The sequence below is a fragment of the Grammomys surdaster genome, unplaced genomic scaffold, assembly GCF_004785775.1.
Source record: "Grammomys surdaster isolate TR1022 unplaced genomic scaffold, NIH_TR_1.0 64, whole genome shotgun sequence".
In the NCBI taxonomy this organism is placed as follows: Eukaryota; Metazoa; Chordata; class Mammalia; order Rodentia; family Muridae; genus Grammomys; species Grammomys surdaster.
Genome location: NW_021604566.1, coordinates 17,192,523 through 17,216,418, shown reverse-complemented (window position 1 = coordinate 17,216,418; position 23,896 = coordinate 17,192,523). Strand labels below are relative to the sequence as shown.

Below are 23,896 nucleotides of genomic sequence, written 5' to 3'. Positions count from 1 at the left end.
GCTGCTTCTGTCATTCTAGCCACAAAGTCTGAGAATGACTCTTGGGAGTTTTGCAATATTTTCGTTAAATTTCCCCCAGCCTCCCCCTTCTTTGAGAGGGCTTTCCATGCCTTAATAGCGGCAGCGGAGATCTGGCTGTATGTTCCCCAATCGTAGTTTGTCTGATCATTAACAAACTGTCCCTGCCCTGTTAGCAGGTCAAATGTCCATTGCCTCTGATTGCCTTCCGCGTTAGCGTTGACTTTTAGCTGCATCTGAGAAGTGTCATGTCACAAGGCTTTCCACTCCATATATTGTCCCATGTTAGGGAGGGCAGCTCTTACTGTATTTTGCCAATCGCTCGGAGTCATTGCCATAGCAGTGAATCTATCAAGCTGTATGACTGTGAAATTGGCATCAAACCCATACTTCTGAACTGATTCAGCAAGTTCTTTAATAGAGGTATATTCTACCAGTGCATGGATGCGACCTCCCTCTGCAGCTTCAAACACTGGGAAGGCTTGAAACATCTTTCTTTTATCTTCCTTTGAAAGGAATGAATCCAAACAGCACCCGTCCACGTAGGGCGGAGGCGCACAGGGAAGTGCTGCCTGGGAAATCACCGTGGGCGGGGGAGGAGCCGCGCAGTTTCTAATCTCCTCCTCCTTTTGTTCTCGATTCGGTGGCGGCAGCTGCCCATCTGGATGGTATCCTTCCGCCTCATAGTGGACTACTTTTTCATCTAAGTCTTCTTCCTCGGAGGAACTTAGTTCCTCTGACTCAGAGCTATCAAGCCCCAAGACCTCCAGTTCCTTTACGGGATAAAGAGATTTTCTTTCTGAGGCCTCAGCCCCCTTCGTGTCCGTCTCTCCCAGGGCGTACTTTCCCTTATCTCTCGCTTCCTCGGACTGAACGTCTTTGGAAGAGTCTGTTTCCTTAGACATGCCTTTCCTTTTTTCTTTCTGAGCTCCCTTTTTTTTCTGAGCTCCTAAGCGCTTACCCCACTCTGTTTCTGACATGCTGTCTTGTAATTTTTCTAACACTCCCTGGCCTGCCACGATAGTTGGGCGGCACTTCTCATCTTGTAAGCACGATCTTACTAGTTTCCACAGCGGCCACGTCCCAGGCTTCAGTTTCCCATTCTGTTGTTCCCTAATTAAATCACCCTCCAATTTGTCCCAGGAGGTGAGCGTCAGCGACCCCGAGCATATATACCAGGGCGCCATGCGATCGATCTCCTTCACAAACCCTTCTAACGTTTTTGTAGAGACTTTCAATTTATGCTGTCGCAAGAGCGTCTGTAGCACCACAATAATCGAATGCGAAGCTCCCATGCTGCTCTCTTAATTACGAGAGAATCTGATGCACGGGAGGGGTACCGCGGCTTATCTACGTCCGACTAACTGTGCCAAATGTGCCAAACGGCGGCTGGGAGGGGGGCGGTACCATCTCAGGCAGCGGCAGAATTTAACAAGAGAATCGGTGGAAACAAAACAAAACCAAAAGTAATACAATGAGCACTGGCACAACGATAACGAGAGCCTCTGCAGCGCCTAGTAATTGGGGAGTGAGATGGGATAAATCAAGACCAAACATACCACTCAGAGCTTACTTTTGTCCTGTAGTTCTGAATCCTCCCTGCGAACAGGGAGGGTCTTCCTCGGAGCCTGCGATGGTGAGTGTCCCGGGTTTCGGCACCAGCTGTGACCCCCGCAATTATCTCACCAGCAAGAATGCACGCGGACACCAGGATCCTTCTGCAGCAATTCTTTATTACGATGTGAAGAGGAAGACCCCGGGCCCCGAAAAGGCACTGCTTAAATACACCCTCGAGCAGCGTGTACATTTCTGGTTGGCTGCTTGCCCAGAAGCGCATTTTATGCCCCAGGATGGGCCGTGACTTGGCGCGCATTCTCCACTTGCACAATGGGCAGTTAATCAGTAAACTTGGGAGAGCACCGGATGCCAGTGCCATCTTACAACGGCGAATGCTGTCACCACTCACAGCGGCTCTCCACAAATTCTGGGTTAAAATTTTTGAGAAGGGTGGGTGGCCCCATCCCTCAACCGGGGGCCATGCCTAACCTTTAGATATGGTCTCTACAGGTTCTCTCTCCCTTTTGTTTGGTATTTCAGCTAAAGTCGTCCCCATTGGGTCCTGGAAGCATCTTCCTTTCCTGGTATCTGGGACTTTTGTTGGGTACCCCCAGTTCCCCATACTTCATTGCTACACACCTCTGCTCATTTTTCTGACCCTCTGTATATTTCCCGGTCTCTTCCCACACCTGATACTGCCCCTCTTAAAGAATTAATAAAATACTTTAAAAGAAAACACTTCAGAGTTGAAGAGATGGCTCAGTGCTTAAGAATCCTGGCTGATCTTTCAATTCACAGCAACCAAATGGTGACTCACAATCAACCATAATGTGATCTGAGAACCTCTTTTCCCACACAGGTGTACGTGGAAGTAGAGCACTCATATACTTAAAATAAACAAAGAAATATTTTTTTAAAAAAGAAAACATCTATATTGTATTAATTTTGTTCCCATATTTTCTTTGAATAACTGTATTTATTGCATTTTAAAATAATGAAGTGTTTTATTGTTATATTAATTATAATTATTATTTGCTATCCTAGGGATAGAATCCATGACATTATTCATGGTAGACCAACATTGCACTGGTCTAACCAACATGACTGTTTTTTGTAAAGATGCTTCAATGCATGTGCTTGTATATTAACTTAAAATATTTCAAGTCTATTTATTTTAGTCTTGTTAAGAGTTACCAAATCTTCCCCCTCTCCTCGGTATCTATTTCAGTTATTGGAATTATACATAATGGATAGTTAGTATTTTATTTCAGAGGAGGTTTAATTTTCATTCTGTTTTCAAACTGATAAACAAGTTGGACAAGATATAAAAGTTCATTTAGTAACAAGGACAATATGAATATCAGAACTGTTTTAAAGTGATTCCTGTGATCATGCTCTTGTGACACTGAGATCACATGAAAAACAATTGTGGTTTGTGTATGGCACATGATACTACAATAATTGCTCATCAATTATTAGTGACAAGATAATGTTGTCTGTGCCCTACCTTCCCAATATAGATTCCATCCCTAATGGACCATTATATAGATATGAAAGTGGTAATGCTTTCAAAAGTTGTAACTCCTAGGTTGTTTAACTAAATAGACAAATAGGACCTTCCTTAAGTCTTCACAGACTTTCAGGGGTCAGACATCAAACATTCATGATTATTAATGAACCAGAGAAGATAAAGTTCCAAATGGCTTGTACTCTGGGTAGAGAGGTCAAGTTTTCCCTTTTACTTTAAAGTTCATTCTTTTAGGATTGGAGTGTAAATGTGTATTAATCTTACAGATCAAAGCCGGACAAAGAAACCCAAAATTGAATGTAGAAAATTCCAATTTTATTTTCTAGTTTGATTCATTAAAAAAAGTAGTTTTTAGTAATAGAACATTAATGAACTCAAAGACAGAGTGGCAAGTTGTCACAGATCTGAATTTACATTTTACAAACATCCACCAAAACATTTAAATAGGAAATAAATATATTTACAATTTATTTTTCATTGCATTGTAATATGTATAAAATATATTATATTTATAATATTTTATTTATCTTTAAAGGTAAGCTATAATGTAAAGTGACATGATTTAAAATATTAAGGAGTCAGAACATAACACAAACAGTGATTTTTAAAGATATGGATCAAGATCGTTCTTTAGCTCATGAGTACCTCAATACCAACAGAAACACAATGTTAAATTGGAACACAGACACTTACCTTACAAAGTTAAGAATAAGCATGTGTTTGCACTGATAAAGATTTTCCACACTGCTGGTTCGAAACAATAAAATTAAGTAATTGTTCTGATTTAGATTTCCTCAGTGAGAAGTCAAGCTTCACTTATGTCTACCATTCAACATGGACTATACTCTGAACAATCTTTGTCACTGCAAATGAGGGATATGTGGATTCATTAGCTAGTATGTCCAGAGGACAACCACACTTCCTATATGAAAGTGCCTTCTCTGCTTGCCAATATTGACTTGACATCAATTTCTTTTTTTTTTTTCTGAATGACACTTTTATGAGCAAAAGCTTTAAAACAACACGCCAGTTCATGCCTGAAATATGAGTAAAAAATTACTAGCATACTCTGCTCTATAAAATAGAATTAGATAGGAAGCATTGGGTATTTGTTATATTTGAATTTTCTAGTAAGGTAATTTTGAAGTTAAACTATAACAAATTCAAGTCCTCCTGCTTTGATACACTTTATTTCAGATGATATTTTATTTTTATCATAGAAAAGCCATTCTCATCTTAGCTGTTTTAAACTCCTCTCTCTAACTCACATAACTACATTTTCCTTTAAGCTTGCAATGTGTACACTGTAATAAGCCCTTTAGTGATCTACTCATGCACACACACACACACACACACACACATGTATGTGCATACATATCCAAAAAGGCACTGAAAGGATTAACACATCATCAAGCATTCTCATGTATGCTTAATACTTAAACTTGGGATTGTTAAAAATACCTATATCTGAATCTAACTTACTGAGAAGTTGAAATATGTGTTTTCATGAATTTCTACATTTTCTCATTTAAGTATCCAAAGTCACAGCAACTGATAGTGGTTAATCATATTATAAAGAAAGCATTAAACACTAACTGTTAAATGGATGAGAACCAGAACAGTATTTTGCTAATTGGTGCCTATTCCACTAATCATGTTAAATAGAAATTTCAGCATGGTGATATTTTAACCAATATTATAAAAAGTAACAAAAACAAGGTTGTTCTAGTAGGTTTCAATTCAACCAACACTTTATAGCTGAATACATACATAGCTATGTATAACATATGTGAAACATCTTCTTTCAGTATAATTAAGCTCAAAATTTTATACTTGTCTCCATACATATATTTATATGTCTACAAACACACAAAGGATACAAGCTCTATACTCAGGATCTAGTCTCCCACTTGAGCTGTTTTTACAACACGGGCACTGAGAGAATAGTTGATGTGACAACAGCAGCAATAAAGATTTAACTCGGGTTTGTATGTTTAAATGGAGCTTTGTAAAATCTGCTTTTAGTTTTTTTTTTAGGTGATGTTTCACCTGCATATATGTATATATACTATGTGTGTATCTGGTGCTACTGAGTTCTGAAGAGGACATTAAAACCTCTGAAATTGTAGTTCCAGATGATTATTAGTCACTGTGTGGGTGCTGCAATCAAATCCAAGTCCTCTGAAAAAGCAGTAAAAATTCTTAACCACTAAGCCATTTCTCCAGCTCCATAAAGGTATTTTTCAATGATTACAGAAGAACTCTGTATAATTTTAAGTTCCAGTGATCATCCACCATGGGGCAGTACTATGTGCAGTAGCAGAACTTTCAGAATACATAGTAAGTGTGTCTCTCTTTACTCTTTCTCCTCTATGTTAGAAAGGCAGAACTCAGAATTTAGTGAAATTCAAAATTATGACATATTTTGTGTTTGGTTGCTCTAGTAAGCAGTAATCCCAAAACGATTATTGTGGTTATACATAGAAATTTCTTGTAAAAATAGAATATATAAGGCCCTATTATCAAATGTTCATGTTCTGTTGGCAAGGCATCTTAGATCCAACTTAAGATTTCCAGATCTCATTTTGAGATTCCACTTAATCCACTGCAAAATGAATCGATATTTTTAATTATTATGAAAATAGTTCACTACTTGATGACTTTACAAGTATGGATATGTGCTCCTTTAAAGAAATGATTTTGCTTTCCTCTTAAGCCTAATGTGGGGACCGTCTTCTATTTAAGGAGGGATACTGACTTAGTTATTAGAAATTTGGTCATTTTAACAGGGAATCAAACAGTGTTCAATTGAAATGTGTACCAATATAAGTGGGCTTTATTTGTTTACTTTTCAACAAGTAGGTAGTTGTTTTAAAGCAGACACCAACACAGCCTTAGTAAAGAACAGAGAATGCTTCCTGCTTTGTATACAAGCAATCTCGTTCTTGGCTGTGAGTGCACACCCCAAAATGCACATTTCTGTCTTTTTACCTTCCTAATGCTGAAACAAGATACATGCAGCAGCCTACATCATTTGGCACTATTCAATCACTTTCTATGAAATTTTATAACATGAATTTTGATGCTTGTTTTCAAATATCACTTAATTTTCGCATAAATAAACTCAAATGAAAATATCGTCAGCTCTCATAGCCTCTTTGGCTACCTTTCAGGAAATTTTTAGTTCACGACCAAATAGAAAAATATAACAAAGACTTGTTTCTTACACAGAATTTATTGATTATTTTTTCTGCAAGAGTTTTGGGACATTTAAATTTATTAAAGTTTACTTTTTTCATAAGTCTCATTAGGCAAAAAAAGAAGAAATGCATTTAAAAGAAGAATGCTTTTGACATTCATTATTAATACTATTTTCTAATAAAAATATGTTAGTAACATTCACCAAAGAAGAAATGTTTGATTTCCTAGGGTGTTTTCACAGGCCAATGTTATTATTAATTCTGCAGAATATTTCACAGTAAGATAAACACAGCTAGAGTGCTCATATGGAGTAATGGGATGGGAATACAGGGAGTAACTCACATGGGTAAGTTAAGGTGCTTCTGTCTTTGAGGTCATTTGTTTTCATTTTGTTTTATTTTGTTGTTTGTTTAATTTGCATGCTACTTGCCTTGTTTTTATTTTTTAACTTCTTTACACTCATAATACAATGATAGGGCATTGATCTGGCCTAATATGCATTTGTCATACAAAATCATCTAAAATAGAGAAATAGCCATTTAATTGGTATTTTTATTTATAGGTAGCTTACAATTTTTATATTATTTACATACTTTACACCAATCATTCTTTAGTCACCAAACATGGCGACAGCTGTATTCTGATAGAGATCAGTGGAGAATGAATAGGTTGCTCTGCCCTCCCAGGGTCAATTGCAGATGCCTCCTGACCTTTCTGCAGCTGGAATTGAAATCTGACTCCAAGGTTGACTTGGTGACAGCATGGTTTCTCCAAAGTGGAAGTAGGGAGTGAGTGACCCTGAAGGCTGTCAGGCAGAGCTCAGCATGTCAAGCCATGTGCTTTGCCTTGCTTGTAGAAGTAGAGCTGACAGCAGTAGAAGTAGCAGCCTGATTACCTAAAAACAGAGGGTCCAAACAAGCTACTTTGGCAGCAAAAAATGAATGAATACAGTGAAGAACAGCAAATAAATTTGAAAATTCCAATTCCTGAAAGGAAAAGAGAAATAGATCAGGAAAAAAATAATTTCTTCACAAAATTGTCAACAAGTGGTCATATTTATGTGTAATAAACATCTGGAATCAAGTATATGAAATGTATGAAAATACAATACAATAATAGACACATTATAATCACAAGAAGATTGAAAGCTGATTAATAGATTTAAATGCTTAGTGAATATGATATGCAGGTTATCTATTATTGCAATGCAGATAACCTACATGTAGTAAAATAATGAATTTAATAACATTTTCTGTTTCTTAATTGCATGTTTGTGGTGAATGACGAATAACTTCAACTGCTTTACATACTATTCCTAATGTTTTCAATTTATACAATCCAGACTGTTAGAAGAAAATTATAATACATCAAAGTGCTGCTTAAGAAAATTGATGGAAGATAGTGTTTTCTCTTGGGTTTTGCAAAAGAAGCATAATAATATTCATCTAGTGTCTCAACAGTTGTCTTTCTCCTTTTTGTAGTCCACAGTTAGTTTATTTTAGAGACACTTCTGAAAGTGATAAACATTTCACTTCTTCACTCTAGTCCTTAAAAATTTTCCACCAAGGAAGATTTTTAAAAATTCTGTCATGATTAAGATTTATTTCATTCTTATTAATAATTAATTAAAATACAATAATACAATTTATTCTTCCCTTTTCTTTCCTTTGTCAAATTCCTACCATGTCCTTTCCTTCCATCTCCTCCATTCCACTAATATTTCTGTGTGTTTCTGTCTCTCTCTTTGTGTGTCTCTCTGTGTATATGTAGCCCTGTTTTCATTTAGAAGAAGAATTTTGAATGCCTTTTGAAAACAAATATTAAAGCAATATTTCTCAAAAATGTTTCTATTAAGTTGAAGGTAATATTGGTTTTTCAAGTTCTCTAAACATCTAAATATTTAGGCATTTTATGTAAGATTAATGTTTCTAATTATTCTACTCTCCTTGTACAGTATTTTACAATAATTTGATGATGATAAGACTTCAATTAGTTTTTATATCTTTACCACACTGGAGTATGTTCTGGATAGGAATGAACATATAATGAGAAGAGATTGCAGGATACTGATGAATCCATATTAGCCAATAATTCAAAACCATCTCCCTAGTCTTCTGCACCCTTGATCTTGCAGCAGCAGTCATTTCCAGGGTGTCCTTAATCAGAGCTGTATGACTTGCCAAAGGATATTTTCCCCTCTTTCCTATTGCTCACGTTTCTGAGATTTCCATTCCCACACATATATGAGCTGTGTAGGCTTTTGCCTTGCAACAGAGCTTGTCTGCTGTTTGCCTCCTCCATGAATCTTACAAAATAAAATCTAATTTCAAAATCTAAGTATTTGGTCATTAAATGAATATATATCATGATCATCTAATTTTTTGTTAGGAAAAAAAATATGTATCAGAAAGCAAGAGCAATGAAAATGTACATATATGAGTAGATTACATTTTTATGGTTAATAATATTGGAAGGGGCTTTTGAAACAAGATCTGACTCATTCATTAAATGGTCACCTGGCATTACCATTGAGAAAGAGCTCTGTGAGACTGAAAGAGAAGAGAAAATGAGAAGATTTTCACTAAGAAAAGGTGCCAGCTGTGAAAGTAAAGTTGAATAAGTGAGATAAGCTGCCATTTACAGATACTGTGAAATTCTATGAAGAATCATTCTAGCACAAAGGTAAAACTCTTTATTTGGTGCATTATATTTGAGGTTGCATTTGATATACAAGGAACAAGTCACCAAGTAAACGTATATTTTAAAAAAAAGTTTGTGTCTATCAGCTTTTAAGTGATAGAGGAGATTATTTTCTAGGTGAAAACAAGACATACATAGTATATAGAAGAAAGATCATGTTCTCATCAATGGGTTCCAGCAACACATAGAAATAAGAATGAACAGAACAATAAGGGGCAGCTGCCCAGGCTAAGTGGAACAGTCTTGTGGGGTGGTGCTTTGAATTGGCCATTGTGTTTAACAACATGAACATCATTTATTTTTTCATTATGAAAAAGAGTTTTTTTCAAAATTTGGAAGAAAGGATCATTAAAAATGTGTAAAGAAACGAGAGAGCTAGACAAGGTCATGTTGAATCAACTTCTCTTTTGGAATGACAGTAGGGAAATCTTTCAAAAAACTGAATCAAGAATGGCTACCACACACTCTTTCCCCAGACACAATTACTCAGTCTCTTTACTAGACCTGCAATAGATCAACAGCGGCAGCTGCCACTGCAGCTGTAGCTTTCTCCCTACCCTTATCTGCCAAGGATCCCACAGACCATTTCTCTCCCTCGCCTAACTTATCACTGTATCCTATTTCTCAACTCAAGTAAGCACCTCTTGCTCAATCACAGGCCATGCCTGCCAGAGAACTAGAACTGTTTGCACCTCTCTCTCTCTCTCTCTCTCTCTCTCTCTCTCTCTCTCTCTGTGTGTGTGTGTGTGTGTGTGTGTGTGTGTGTATGTGTGTGTGTGTGTGTGCTCTCCTAGAGCCAATCATTCGTTCACCAAGCACTACAACAGAACACCATTTTCTACCTCCCTTGCCCTCTGTCCACACCTCCTGTCTATCCCACAGACTATCCCTTCGTAGTATTTCATCCCTTACTACATCTCAGCATACAACATCAGCAGACATTCAGTATGAACATACCAGCTGGGTAGGTCAATAAACCAAGCAACACATGGCTATCACATGCACTGAAATCCAAAGGGAAAACAGAAAACACCCACCCAACCAAGGAAAATCCAGAAATCAATACCTTTGACTATAATCATCCCAAGCCCAGATGTTTAGATGCCAGCATTAGAATAAAATCAAATAAGACACTCAATACATCTCTACTATCCTACCACAGCAGGCCCTGAATATTTCAACATAGATGAAACACAAGAAAAAGACATGAAAACCAACCATATGATAGAAAACCTTATAAAGAAAATGAATAAATCCCATAAAGATAACCAAGAAAATATAAACAGATGAAGGAAACAAATAAAACTGTTTAAGACTTGAAAAGGAAAATAAAAGCAATAAAGAAAGTACACGCTGAGTGAGCTCCAGCAATGAAAAATTTAGGAATTTGAACTAGAACTGCAAAGGCAAGCTTCAACCAATAGAATACAAGAAATGGAAGAGAGGCTCTCAGGCACTGAAAATAATATGGAAGAAATGAGTATATCACTAAACACACACACACACACACACACACATACACACACACACACACACACACACACACACATTATATCTAAAAAAAAATCCCTGACATAAAACATTTAGGATACTTGGAAGACAATGAAAATGCCCATCCTAAAAATAGTAGGAATAGAGGAGGAAAAGAATCCCAGTTCAAAGACCCAGGAAATACTTTCGATAAAAATCATAGAAAAAAACCTTTTCTGACCTAAAGAATAAGATGCCTGAAACAGTTCATAACGGTTCACAAGCATACAGAAAACCAAACATACTGGACAAAAAAAGAAAAACGTCCCATTGCTACATAATAATCAGAACACTAAATGTACAGAACAAAAAATAATATTAAAAGCTACAAAGGAAAAAGAGCAAGTAACATATAAAGGCAGACCTGAGTTTTCTTGGAGACTTTAAAGGGCCTTGACCGATGTATTGCAGATTCCAAGACACCACAGATGCCAGCCCTGATTACTATACTCATCAAAATATTCAATAACTAGAAGGGGAGAAAAGATATTCTATGATAACGATAAACTTAAACAATATCTGCATAAAAATCCAGCCCTACGCAATGTTTTAGGAAAAAAAAAAAACCCAGCTTAAGGAGACTAATACTGTCCCCTTCCCAGCCTTGAGCAGTCTGAACAGACCTTGTTTGCCACACAGGACCTTAACACCTATGTTAATCCAGCTGCTTTGTTTACACTTGCAACTTCTTGCAAGAACTTTAAAGAAGAGATTGCCTGCTTTGCAGTTGAAACAAAGGATGGATTCAAGTGGGCTTTCCCTATATATACAAGTGCTGAATATTAAACTTTGAGCCTTGGTCAGAAAACTTTGGCTTGGCCCCATGTTCTCACTCCTTCGTCTCCTTTTCATTTCCAGACCCCTTTCAGGTGAACCCAGTTCATCCGTGGATGCTGGTGGCTACATGAAAACACAGAAAATAAATACTCTCAAATCAGCAAAACAAAAGAATAGAAGCACATATCCATACACACGTCACCATGATCACCATCACCATCATCACCATCATCATGATCACCATCACAAAACAAATCAAGAAAATAATAGGAAGAAAGAACCAGTTGTCATTAATATCTCTCAAGATCAACACTCTCAGCTTCTCAGTAAAAAGATACAGTTTAACAGAATGGATGGAAAAACAGAATGTATCCTTCTGCTAAGTCTAAGAAACATACTTCAACATCAAGGATGAATACTACGACAGGGTTAAAGACTGGGAAAAGATATCCCAATCAAATAGACCTAAGAAGCAAGCTGGTATAACCATTTTAATATCTAAATTAAATTAAATTAAATTAAATTTAAAAATAGGTTTAAAACCAAATCTAATAAAAAGATATAAAGAAGTATTTTACATACTCATCAAAGAAAAAAGTCCACCAAGGTGACATTTCATGTTTTGTTTTTGTTGTTACTGTTGTTTTGTGTTTCATGACAGGGTTTCCCTGCATAGCCTCGGCTAACCAGGTATTAATTCTGCACATTACGCTGGTCTTATACCCAGATCTGTGAGCCTCTGGCTCCTAAGTGCTAGAAATAAAAATGTTACATCTCTGCCTGACAACATTTCAATTTTTAACAACTATGCCTCAATAATAAAGGCATCAAAGTTTGTAAAAAGAGACATTACTAAAGCTTAAAATACAAAAGATCCTTACACACATAGTGGTGGATTTCAATACCCTACTCAGAACAATTGACAAATTATCCAGAAAAAACTAAACAGAGAACTAACTACTGAAGCTGACAAATAACACATACTAAATGAACATTTTATCCAAACACAAAGAATATACCTTCTTCTAAGCACCTCATGGAACTTTCTCCAAAATTGAAATATACTCAGACACAAAGTAAATCTCAACAGATAAAAGAAAAGTGAAATAACTTCCCTCATCCTATCAGACTATCACGGATTAATACTAGACACCATAAACAACATAAACAATAGAAATCTTATAAACTCATGGAAACTTCACAGTTCTCTACTGAATGAAAATTGGGTCATGAGAGAAATAAAAACAAAATTAAAAACTTTGTCAAATTTCATAGAAATAAATACATAACATATACAAACTTATGAGACAAAAAATCCAAGAACTGAATGCCTACATAAAACAATTGAATAATTCCTATTGTAGTGTCTTAAGAGCACACCTGAAAGCTCTATAACAAAAGGAAGTAAATACAAGGGGAGTATAGGGCAAGAAATAATCAAACTGAGAGCCAAAATAAAGGAAACAGAAAACTATAACAATAAATGAATCAATGAAACAAAGAATTGTTTCTTAAAGAAAATCAACAAAGACAAACACTTATCAAAACTAAATAAAAGACAAAAAGAAGATATCTAAATTAACAAAATCAGAGAAGAAAAGGGGGACATAAGGACAGACAATTAGGAATGCCACAAAATCATAAGGACATACTTTAAAAACCTCCACTCCATCACATTAAAAAATGTAATGGAAATGGATAATTTTCTCAATAAGTACCAGTTATCAAAGTTAACTCAAGATCAGATGAACAATTTAAATAGCTTTATAACCTTTAGTGGACTAGGAAGTCATTAAAAGCTCCCCTCCCCCAAAAGTGAACATCAACACTATTCAAATTATCCCACAGAATAGAAAGGAAAAGAACATTCTCTAATTCATTTTATGAGACCACAGTTATCCTCATCTTCAAATTTCATAAAAACTCAACAAAGAAAGAAAATTACAGAGCATATATATATATATATATATATATATATATATATGTATATATATATTAGTAAAATACTTGCAAATCAAATCCAAGAACATCTAAAACCCAGAGTTACAGAAATGGTACAACATATGAAATCAATGAATAATCTACCACATAAGCTGGAAAAAAAACCACATAATCATCTCATTAAAGGAAGAAAAGGAATCTGACAAAGCTTAACATGTCTTTATGATAAAAGTCCTAGAAATATTAGGGATCCAAGGGACATACCTATACATAATAGAGGTAGTTTATAGCAAACCTATAGCCACATCAAATTAAATGGAGAGTAACTCAGAGCAATTACACTAAAATTCCAAATAAGTCAAAACTATCCATTCTCTTCATATTACTTTCATATAGTATTTGAAAGACTTGCTAGAGAAAAAAGACAAGTGAAGGTGATCAAAGAGAAAAAATAGAAAAGAAGTCAATGTATCCTTATTTGCAATTGATATAATACTATGCATACGTGACCCTAAATATTCCACCGGGGAACCTCTTCACCACTTTCAGCAAAGTGGATCAACACAAATTAGTTTAAAAAAAATTAGTAGCACTCATATATACAACTGATTAATGGACTCCAAAGGAAATAACAGAAATAATACCTTTCTAAATACTCAAAAATAATATAAAGTATCTTGGTGTAACTCTAACAAAACAAGTGAAAGACTTGTATGATAAATACTCTGAGTCTCTGAAGAAATAAATTGAAGAAGATATCAGAAGATGGGAAGATCTCCCATGCTCATGGATGCATATGATTAACATCATGAAAATGTCTATTTTACCAAAAGTAAAATATGATTCAATGCAATCCCCATTAAATTTCCAACACAATTTTTTATAGAGCTTGAAAAGATAGTTTTCAAATAAATATTGAAAAATGAATAAATCCAGGGTAGTTAAAAACAAAATTCCAAATAATTAAAGAACTACTGGATATGTCACCATCTTTGACTTAAAGTTGTACTACAGAGCTCTACTAATTATAACAGTATGATATTGACATTAAAAACAGACACACTGATCAATGGAATTGAATCGAGGGCTCAGGTATAAACCCAATACATATGTACATTGGATATTTTGTAAATAACCAGAAATACAAACTGGATATTAAAAAACATGTTCAACAAATAGTGCTGATCAAACTGGAACCTGAATGTCTGCATGTTGAAGAATGAAAAAAGATTCATATTTATCTCAGTACACAAAACTAAAGTCCAAGTGGATCAAAGATCTCAACATAAAACCAGACACACTGAATTTGAAAGAAAAGACCGAGAATAGTCTTGAAATCATTGGCACACAAGAGAACTTTCTGAAGAGAAAACCAATATCACAGGCACTAAGAACAACAATTATTAAATGGAATCTCAAGTAACTGAACAGGGCCTGTAAAACAGGATACACCATCAATGTCTCGGAAAAGGAGGCAGCATCTAGGCTTGGAAAAGATTTTTATCAAGTTCTTATCCAAAAAAGAAGAAAAATATACAAAAAGGTAGTAAGAACTCATGAAACTATATATTAAAAAGGAATCTTCCTTCATTTCTGGTGAGAATGTAATCTTATAGGCCTCTCTGGAAATCAATATTGAGGTTCCTTAGAAAATTAGGAATCAATCTATCTTAAAACCTATTCTTGGAGTACCTAAAGGACTCTCCATTCTACCTTTAGGACACCTGGTCAACCAATGGTCATTGTGGCTAGATTCATAATATTTGGAAAATAGAAAAAAAGTCTAGATGCCCTTCAATAGAAGCATGAATAAATAAAATGTGGTATATTTGCAAACTAAGGTATTACTCAGATGTTAAAAAGTATGACCTCATGAAATTTATAGACAAATGGATGGGACTAGTAAATATCCTCCTGTGTGAAGTAATCCAGACTCAGAAAGACAAATATGGTATCTATTCACTCATAAGTGAATATCAGTCATTACAGAAGTGATAGTGAACCTATAGTTGGTAGATTCAGAGAGGTTAGGTAAAGAGGAGAGGTCTAGCAGCAATGTATGGATCTCCCTAGGAGGGAAAAACAGAGTATATTTTATAGGTGGACTAGAAGCAGCTGTGTATTGGAGATGGAACAATCAGGTTGTTGGGGATGGGATGGAGGAAGAGAAAGCTGGAATTTGTAAGCACTTTGGAGGTAGTATGGAAACCTAGTACAGTGGAACCTTCCTGGAGTTTACAAAGGCAATCCTAATGAAAACTCCTATTAACGAGAGATAATCTCAACTGGCCATCTCTTGTAAACAGGCAAGGCTTCCAGTGGTGGGTCTGGATTGTACTCAATTGATTTGTTGGCCAACGGGTCCCATGGAATTCTGAAAACAACCAAAACTGACACCTAGACCAAAAACTGACAGAATGGCCTCATTGGCAAACACAACATACACACAAACTCACTGAACATGAAGAAGTAGAGCTGATGCCTACATGGAACCTTCACCCCTAAATTCTAGTCTTTTTGTGTAGGAAGGTACTCTAATGGCTATCAAAAGAGAAATATGGACACCAACCCAGCCATGAAACTTGTCCTTGTTATATGTTAGAGCATCTTCTGGGTATATGCCCAGGAGTGGTATAGCTGGGTCCTCAGGTAATGACATGTCCAATTTTCTGAGGGACCAACAGACTGTTCCTTCATTTAAAACTATTGGTTGAATAAAGATGCTTACAGCCTGTAGCTGGGAAAAAGAGGAGAAGGCAGGGCTTCTGCTCACAGGTTTGGGGTTTGAGGGAAGACCATTAGGAGAGAGGAGGAGAAAAAGAGAAGGTGCCATGGGTGTTGACCAGTTGGAGTAGGAGCGGCCCAGGTGGAACATGACAAGAGCTATCTCAGGATTATCGACAGAGACATAGACAAAACAGCATAGAGGGTTGTTATCCTCCTCAATTTGCTTTAAAGGTTATTATAATATAAAGGTTTTGTGTCTTTTATTTGAGAACCAAATGATCAAAGGTAAGTTAGAAACCCCCAAATACTATTTACTGCAACACTCTTACTTTGATCAAACAATGTGAATGGAAGCCAGGCAAAACAGAAGATCTAACTAAAATTTGGAGTAGCTAAACAGTTGAAGAAATGTCTATTGTCCCCCACACATGGAAGAAAATTACTAATATCAAGAAATGGTAAAATCTTAAGCTGAATTATCCATATTTATATCATCTGTTGCTAACACTAAAGCTACACTGGTTCTTGAATCAATGCATTAAATATTTCTTTGTAATCCTAATAAAATTGTCCCAAGGAACATTTCTCAGCATGCTTCAAACAGACGAAATAGTCAAAACTCCCAGAATGGAATGGTGACCTTTCCAAATAAGCACAACATTAAGAATATCTGCATGGAAACTTTAAAAGAAAAGATACAGTGAAAACAAAACAAAAGTCACAATGGAACAATGGATTGCTCAACAGGACAAGAAAGCAATCAAAACATAGCCAATTTGCCAACTAGAAAGAAGTTATAAAATACTGAAGAACAATGAGGGACAAATGAAAAAAAAATAAATATATTGAAAAATTGCCAAAATTGACAGAAGGCTAAATTTTTACGATTTACAATTGAGTTGCTCTGTGAAACACAAGGAAGAAAAAGAAATCCTTTTCAAGACTCTTCAGAATCACACCTGTGAACAGGGAAGACAACAAACAGAACCTTACCTAGAGAAGATCTGAACTTAAATGACAAAGGATCTCATCAGAAATAAAATAGCCTAAGGGAAGTGCTATGCCCCTGCTGAAAGAGAAGAGCTGAAAATTCTGAATTCTCTGATCATGAGCATTAAGACTTCATAAATGAAGATTCCTCAAAATACTCTCAGGAAAAGAAAAGATGAGAAAAATAGAAAATTTCATATAAAATAAAGTCGATATTAATTTTTTGTATTTTTATTTAATATTATATTTTATTTAAATATTAATAAGTATTAATAACTATAAAAACAATATATTTACATAATGTAACATAATATAATATCAATATAATAATATTTAATCTATATATAATAAGGTAAATATATTTATATATTAAAGTAAAAATGTATAATAATATAAAATAAATATACCTGTAAAATATATAGTAATATAAGATATATACCTATAAACTACATTATAGTATATATAAATAGCATAACAGTATATAATATATATTATATAAATATACAAAATATAATTAAATTAAAATATAATTTTAGTTTTATATATTTATTTTTGTTTGTTTGGTTAGAGTTGGAAATAAATCACCAAACACAGATGTAACCTGGACCTGCCAGTAAGTAATCATGTTTCTTCAAGCTTCAGAATCCTTTAGTTTTAGAAAGGGTCAGCCATTGAAAGCAATAGGATGGACTTATCTATCAGCCAGGAAGTGCCAAACATGTTTCACATAGATTATTCAACACATCATGAATTTTTCAGTGAGGATGTTTGACACATTTACTGAATCTGAGAACTTAGCATCTATATTACATATGCAGGGCTTGTTTGTAGCACCACAAAATTTTATATAAGGCAGGTCATTAAGGTATGTACTTTTGCCCGCAATTTATAATAAGGAAATTCAGCTTGGTAGCTTTCCTTTGCTGTGCCAAACATTTTAGTATGATGTCATTTCATTTGTTTGTTTTTGCTTGTATTGGCTTATCCTTTGAGGTGAAATGTGAAATTAATTGCCTAAAACATATCCTATAGGCTTCTTCTATAATTTTATGGCTTCTTATCTCAAATAGATAGTTTCTTTTTTCTATAACTCAGTGTTGACATCTTTGTCAAAATTCAACTAATGCTAAATGTATGAATTCTTTCCTGTGCAAGAACTCCACTGAACTGGTCAACCAATTTGTATCTTTATGGTGATGTGTGCTGCCGAGTCCCTATGGCTTTGTAATTGCAGCCATGCAGAGATCTGGGCTCAAGTTTCTCTTGGCTCCTTAGGACCTTCAGATTTATTCTGTTTGTTTGGATTTTTGTTTACTTTCTATTTGACTTGAGGAGACTGTCTGGTTTTCCTTTTCAATTTTGTGATTATAATAGTCATTATTTTTGCAGACAGCATATAGAATCTTTGTATTTTTGTTTATAATATTTTAACAATATTCACTCATTCATCACAGTATATAGACTATAGTTATGCTTATTTGTGCCTACTTTCTTTCATTATACTTTCATTTTCTTTTCACAAATATTTTGCATCCAATATTACCATTTTAAAGCTATTGGAAGTGGAAGTATTTTCTCAATTTTTTTCAGAGTTCTAGTAATATATAGCAAACTACTAATTTTTGTCAACTGATTTGATGTCTTACTTTATTGCATGTGGTCTAGAAGGCTTTGGTAATGTCTTTAGGATTTCCTTTCATTTAAGGTCATATCACTATAAATTAACCTTCCTGCACTATCTGAATGTCCTTATGTCTTTGTTTTGAAGAACTATTTTGGCTGGAAACAGCCGCTAATATGAACACAGCTCTCTTAGTTGTGGTCTTAGTGTTTTCAGCCGTTCCTATTGAACAGGGTGTTAGCTGGTGGCCTGCCACTTCTATCTTATATTGTGTTAAAGTGTACTCCTTCAGTAATAAATTGATTGAGAGAGCTTATTATGAAAGAATGTTCACTTTGCAGTTTTTTTCAATTCCCAATGATATACGGCCATGGGGCTTTATTTCTTATTATCTGATGTACTTTAACTATCTTAGGGTTCTACATAGTAAAAAATCCCCATATCTGACTTAATCAAGTGATGATTCTTTCTTATGCTATTGAATTGTTTGGTATTCTGTTGAAAATTTATGTAACTGGGTTTATCATCAATATCTTGCTATGATTTTATGGTTTTGAAATGTGCTTGTCTGGCATTAAATATCAGGAGAAAAAAGGACTATGCATTAGTACATCCCTTGTCAAGTTGAATGAATCCATTTCTTCAGCAACAAAGCAAATGTTACTTCATTTTAAGTAATGAAATTATATAGTGTTTCAGAAAATACAAATATAGACTACATTCTCTTGTCTCAGAAGAATTTGATAAAATGTTTATAATACACATTTCTAAATATTTAGACTAATGGTAGCATTTATAAAGAGTTGCTCAGTTAGAAAAAACAAATAAAATGAACAAAGCTGTTAAAAATGAGCAAGGAATTCAAGTCAATGCTATCACAAATATAGAAAGTTGATGAGGAAATGCTGCTGCTATATTAAGAAACCTCTACTGATATCCTGTACAGCAAATATCATGGACAGTAGAACATCAGTAGAAAATTCAGGAGTTTCCTATATATCAACAGAATCCTGTGGGGGAAAAATGAGAAAAATGCTTCCATTTACAATAGCTTCTAAAAAGTAACTGGGAATAAATTTGATTGTGGATACAAAAGATTTGTACACAGATCATTTAAGTATAATGGAAGAAACAAACAAACAAACAAGCAAAAACCCACAAGTAATCATATAAAGAGACTATATTCCTGAGATGGAAGAACAATGAGTAACAACAAGTGAATTAGTGTTTTATTGAAATGGGCAAAACCAATAAAACCTTTTACCAAAAACAATAGAATTGTGAAATAGAAGCAACAGACATTGCTTATGTTAAAAGCAACTGGAGAAATTCAAGTTAAGATTATAATGAGAAAAATAAACTAGAATAAAAATATAACATTCGCTTATGTTGTTTGCAGAGACTCAGAGAAACATCTTCTCAACATTGCAAATGGAAATATAAAATGTTACAGTGGCTGTGAATCCAATCCACATTTTTGCTTGTTTTATCTTAAACAGGTGGTCTCATCATTTGTAATTATAGACCTTTATACCTGAGAAAATGAAAATATGTCCACGCAGTTGTCTCCACAGTACTGACTGGCCTTGCTGTTAGCTGATTGTGATGAATATGGCAGATGCTGTGTGTTGCCAGTCCAGACTCTGAACAGTAGTAGAATTACAGTAGGCTGCCACTCTGCTGATTCACTTGATCTTCATCTTACTTGATAATTTTAGTATTCTCTGCAGAAGCGCTATTTTTTTTTTCATTTTTATTGGTTATTTTATTTATTGACATTTCAAATGTTATCTCCCTTCCCAGTTTTTCCTCCACAAACCCTCTATCACTTCCCTCCTACCCCTGCCACTATGAGGGTGCTCCCCCACATGCCCACCCATTCCTACCTCAGTGTATTAGTATTCCCCTACCCTGGGTCATTGAGCCTCCATAGGACCTAGGGGTTCCCCTTCTAGTGATGTCTGATAAGGCAGTCCTCTACTACATATTCAATTGGAGCCATGATTGCCCCCATGTGTACCTTTTGGTTGGTGGTTTAGTCCCTAGAGGCTTTGAGGTGTCTAGATGGTTAATAATGTTGTTCTTCCTATGCGGTAGCAAACGCTTTCAGCTCCTTCCGTTTTTACCCTAACTTCTTCATTGGTGTTCCCATGCTCAGTCCAATGGGTCAGGCTCTGGCAGAGTTTCTCTGGATAACTATACCAGGCTCCTGTCAGCAAATGCTTCTTGACATCAGGAATAGTGTCTGGGTTTGGGATCTGCAGATGGGATGGATCCCTAGGTGGAGCAGTCTCTGGAGGGCCTTTCTTTCAGTTTCTGCTCCACTCTTTGTCCCTGTACTTCCTTTTGACAGGAGGAATTCTGGATTAATACTTTTGAGGTGGTTAGGCAGCCCTATCCCTCAACCAGGGGCCTAGCCAATCCACTGGATACGGACTCTGCAGGTTCTATCCCCGATCCTTTATTGAATACTTCGGCTAATGTCCTCCCTGCTGAGTCCTGAGAACCCCTTCAGTCCCAGGCATTTGATATGTTCTAGTGGATATCCCCAGTTCCTCCTCCCCCAACTTCGTCCAAATTCCTGATCCTCTATACTTATGCCCCATCTTCCCCAGTATCTGAACTGGTCCTCATTTTTCCCTCCCCCTTCTCTTTGCCTCCCTGATTCTTTTCTCCCTCTACTTCCCAAGATTACTTTCTTCCCCCTTCTGAGTAGGACTATAGCATCCACACTTGGGTGTTGTCTTCTTTCTTCGTGGGTTTCATATGGTCTGTGAGTTTTCTGAGCTTCTTTTTGGCTGATATCCACTTATCAGTGAGTACATACCATGTGTGTTTTTGTGTGACTGGATTACCTCACAGAGGATGATATTTTCAAGTTCAATCCATTTGCCTGTGAATTTCCTGAAGTCATTGTTTTTAATAGCTGAGTATATTGTACCACAGTTTCTGTATCCATTCCTCTGTTGACAGACGTCTGGGTTGTTTTCAGCTTCTAGCTGTTGTAAATAAGGCTGCTATAAACATAGTGGAGCATGTGTCCTTCTTATATGTTGGAGCGTCTTTTGGATTTATGCCTAGGAGTGGTGTAGCTGGGTCCTCAGGTAGAACTATGTCCAATATTCTGAAAGACCACCAGACTGATTTCCAGAGTGGTTGTATCAGCTTGCAATTCCACCAACAATGGAGGAGAGTTCCCTCTTTTGCCACATCCTCTCCAGCACCTGCTGTCAACTGAGTTTTTGATCTTAGCCATTCTGATTGGTATAAGGTGGAATCTCAGAGGCGTTTAGAATTGCATTTCTCTGATGACTAAGGATGCTGAAAGTTTCTTTAAGTACTTCTTAGACTCAAGATTTCTCAGTAGAGAATTCTTTAACTGTGTACCCCATTTTTTAATAAGGTTATCTGGTTCTCTGGAGTTTAACTTTTTGAGTTCTTTGTATGGTTTGAATGTGAGCCCTCTATCAGACGTATGGTTGGTAAAGATCTTTTTTCAAATCTGTGGGTTGCCATTTTGTCCTATCGATAGTGTCCTTTATCTTACAGAAGCTTTTGAATTTTATGAGGTCCCATTCATCAATTCTTGACCTTAGAGCATAAGCCATTGTTATTCTGTTCAGAAACTTTTGTCCTGTGAGTATTCCATGTCAGTGTGTGCAAGGTTCTTTCTCACTTTCTCTTCTATTAGATTCAGTGTATCTGGTTTTATGTGAAGATCCTTTAAACTTGGACTTAAGTTTTGTACAAGGAGATAAAAATGGATCAATTTTCATTCTTCTACATGCTAACCTCCAGTTGAACAAACACCATTTGTTGAAAATGCTGTCTTGTTTTCACTGGACAGTTTTAGCTCCTTTATCAAAGATCAAGTGACCATAGATGTGTGGGTTAATTTCTGGGTCTTCAATTCTATTCCATTGATCTGCCTGCTGGTCTCTGCACCGTTATCATGTGGTTTGTATCATAATTTCTCTATAGGATAGCTTAGGTCAGGGATGGTGATTCCCCCAGAATTTTTTTTTTTTTGAGAATGCTTTTTGCTATTTTGTGTTTTTGTTATTCTGATAAATTTGAGAATTGGTCTTTCTATCTCTGTGAAGAATTGAGTTGGAATTTTGATGGCAATTGCATTGAATCTGTAGACTGCTTTTGATAAGATGGTCATTTTTACTATGTTAATTTTGCTGATCCATAAGCATGGGAAATATTTCTATCTTCTGAGATCTTCTTTAATTTTTTTTGTTCAGAGACTTGAAGTTCTTGTCGTACTGATCTTTCACTTGCTTGGTGAAACACAAGGTATTGATCTCACACCAAGTTATTTCATATTATTTGTGACTATTGTAAATGGTGTCATTTTCCTAATTTCTTTCTTAGTCCATTTATTCTTTGAGTAGAAGAAGGCTACTGATTTGTTTGAGTTAATTTTATATCCAGCCACTTTGCAGAAGTTGTTTATCAGCCGAAGGAGTTCTCTCATAGATTTTTTGGGTTCACTTATGTACACTACCATATCATCTGCAAATAGTGCTATCTTGACTTCCTCCTTTCCAATTTGTATCTTTTTGATTTTCTTTTGTTGCCTAACTGCTCTAGCTAGAACTTCAATATGTTGAAGAGATAAGGGAAGAATGGACAGCCTTGTCTTGTGCCTGATTTTAGTGGGATTGCTTCACATTTCTCTCCATTTAGTTTGATGTTTGCTATTGGCTTGCTGTATACTGCTTTTATTATATTTAGGTATGGACCTTGAATTTCTGATCTCTCCAATACCTTTAGCATCAAAGAGTGTTGTATTTTGTCAAAGGCTTTTTCAGTATCTAATGAGAAGATCATGCCCCCCCCCTTAGAGTTTGTTTTATATAGTGGATTACACAGATAGGTTTTGTTATATTGAACAATCCCTCCATTCTTGTGATGAAGCCTATTTGATCATGATGAATGATCTATTTCATCTAGATATTCCAGTTTTGTTGAGTATAGGCTTCTGTAGTAGGTTTTGATAATTTTTAGAATTTCTTCAGTTTCTGTTGTTATGTCTCCCTTTTCAGTCCTGATTTTGTTAAGTACTATCTCTGTGCCCTCTGGTTTTCTATCTCCAGGTTAGTCTACTTTTGAGATTTCTTTATGGTTTCTGTTTCCATTTTTAGATCCTGGATGGTTTTGTTTAATTCCCTCACCTGTTTCATTGGGTTTTCTTGCAATGCTTTAAGGGATTTTTGTGTTTCCTCTTTAAGGGCTTCTACCTGTTTACCTGTGTTCTCCTGTATTTCTTTAAGGGAGTTGTTTATGTCCTTCTTAAA

General features: G+C 35.6%; 1 protein-coding gene across 2 annotated transcripts in view; it reads right to left on the bottom strand.

Moving 5' to 3' along the window:
* Positions 1–7,131: 7,131 nt before the first annotated feature.
* Positions 7,132–23,896, bottom strand: part of Sntg1 (syntrophin gamma 1) — a 303,666-nt gene continuing 286,901 nt past the window's right edge. For both annotated transcript variants that reach the window (XM_028769474.1, XM_028769465.1), the window contains one exon: positions 7,132–7,290. In XM_028769474.1, coding sequence (XP_028625307.1) covers positions 7,132–7,290 — 159 coding nt within the window. The remainder of the gene's footprint in view (positions 7,291–23,896) is intronic.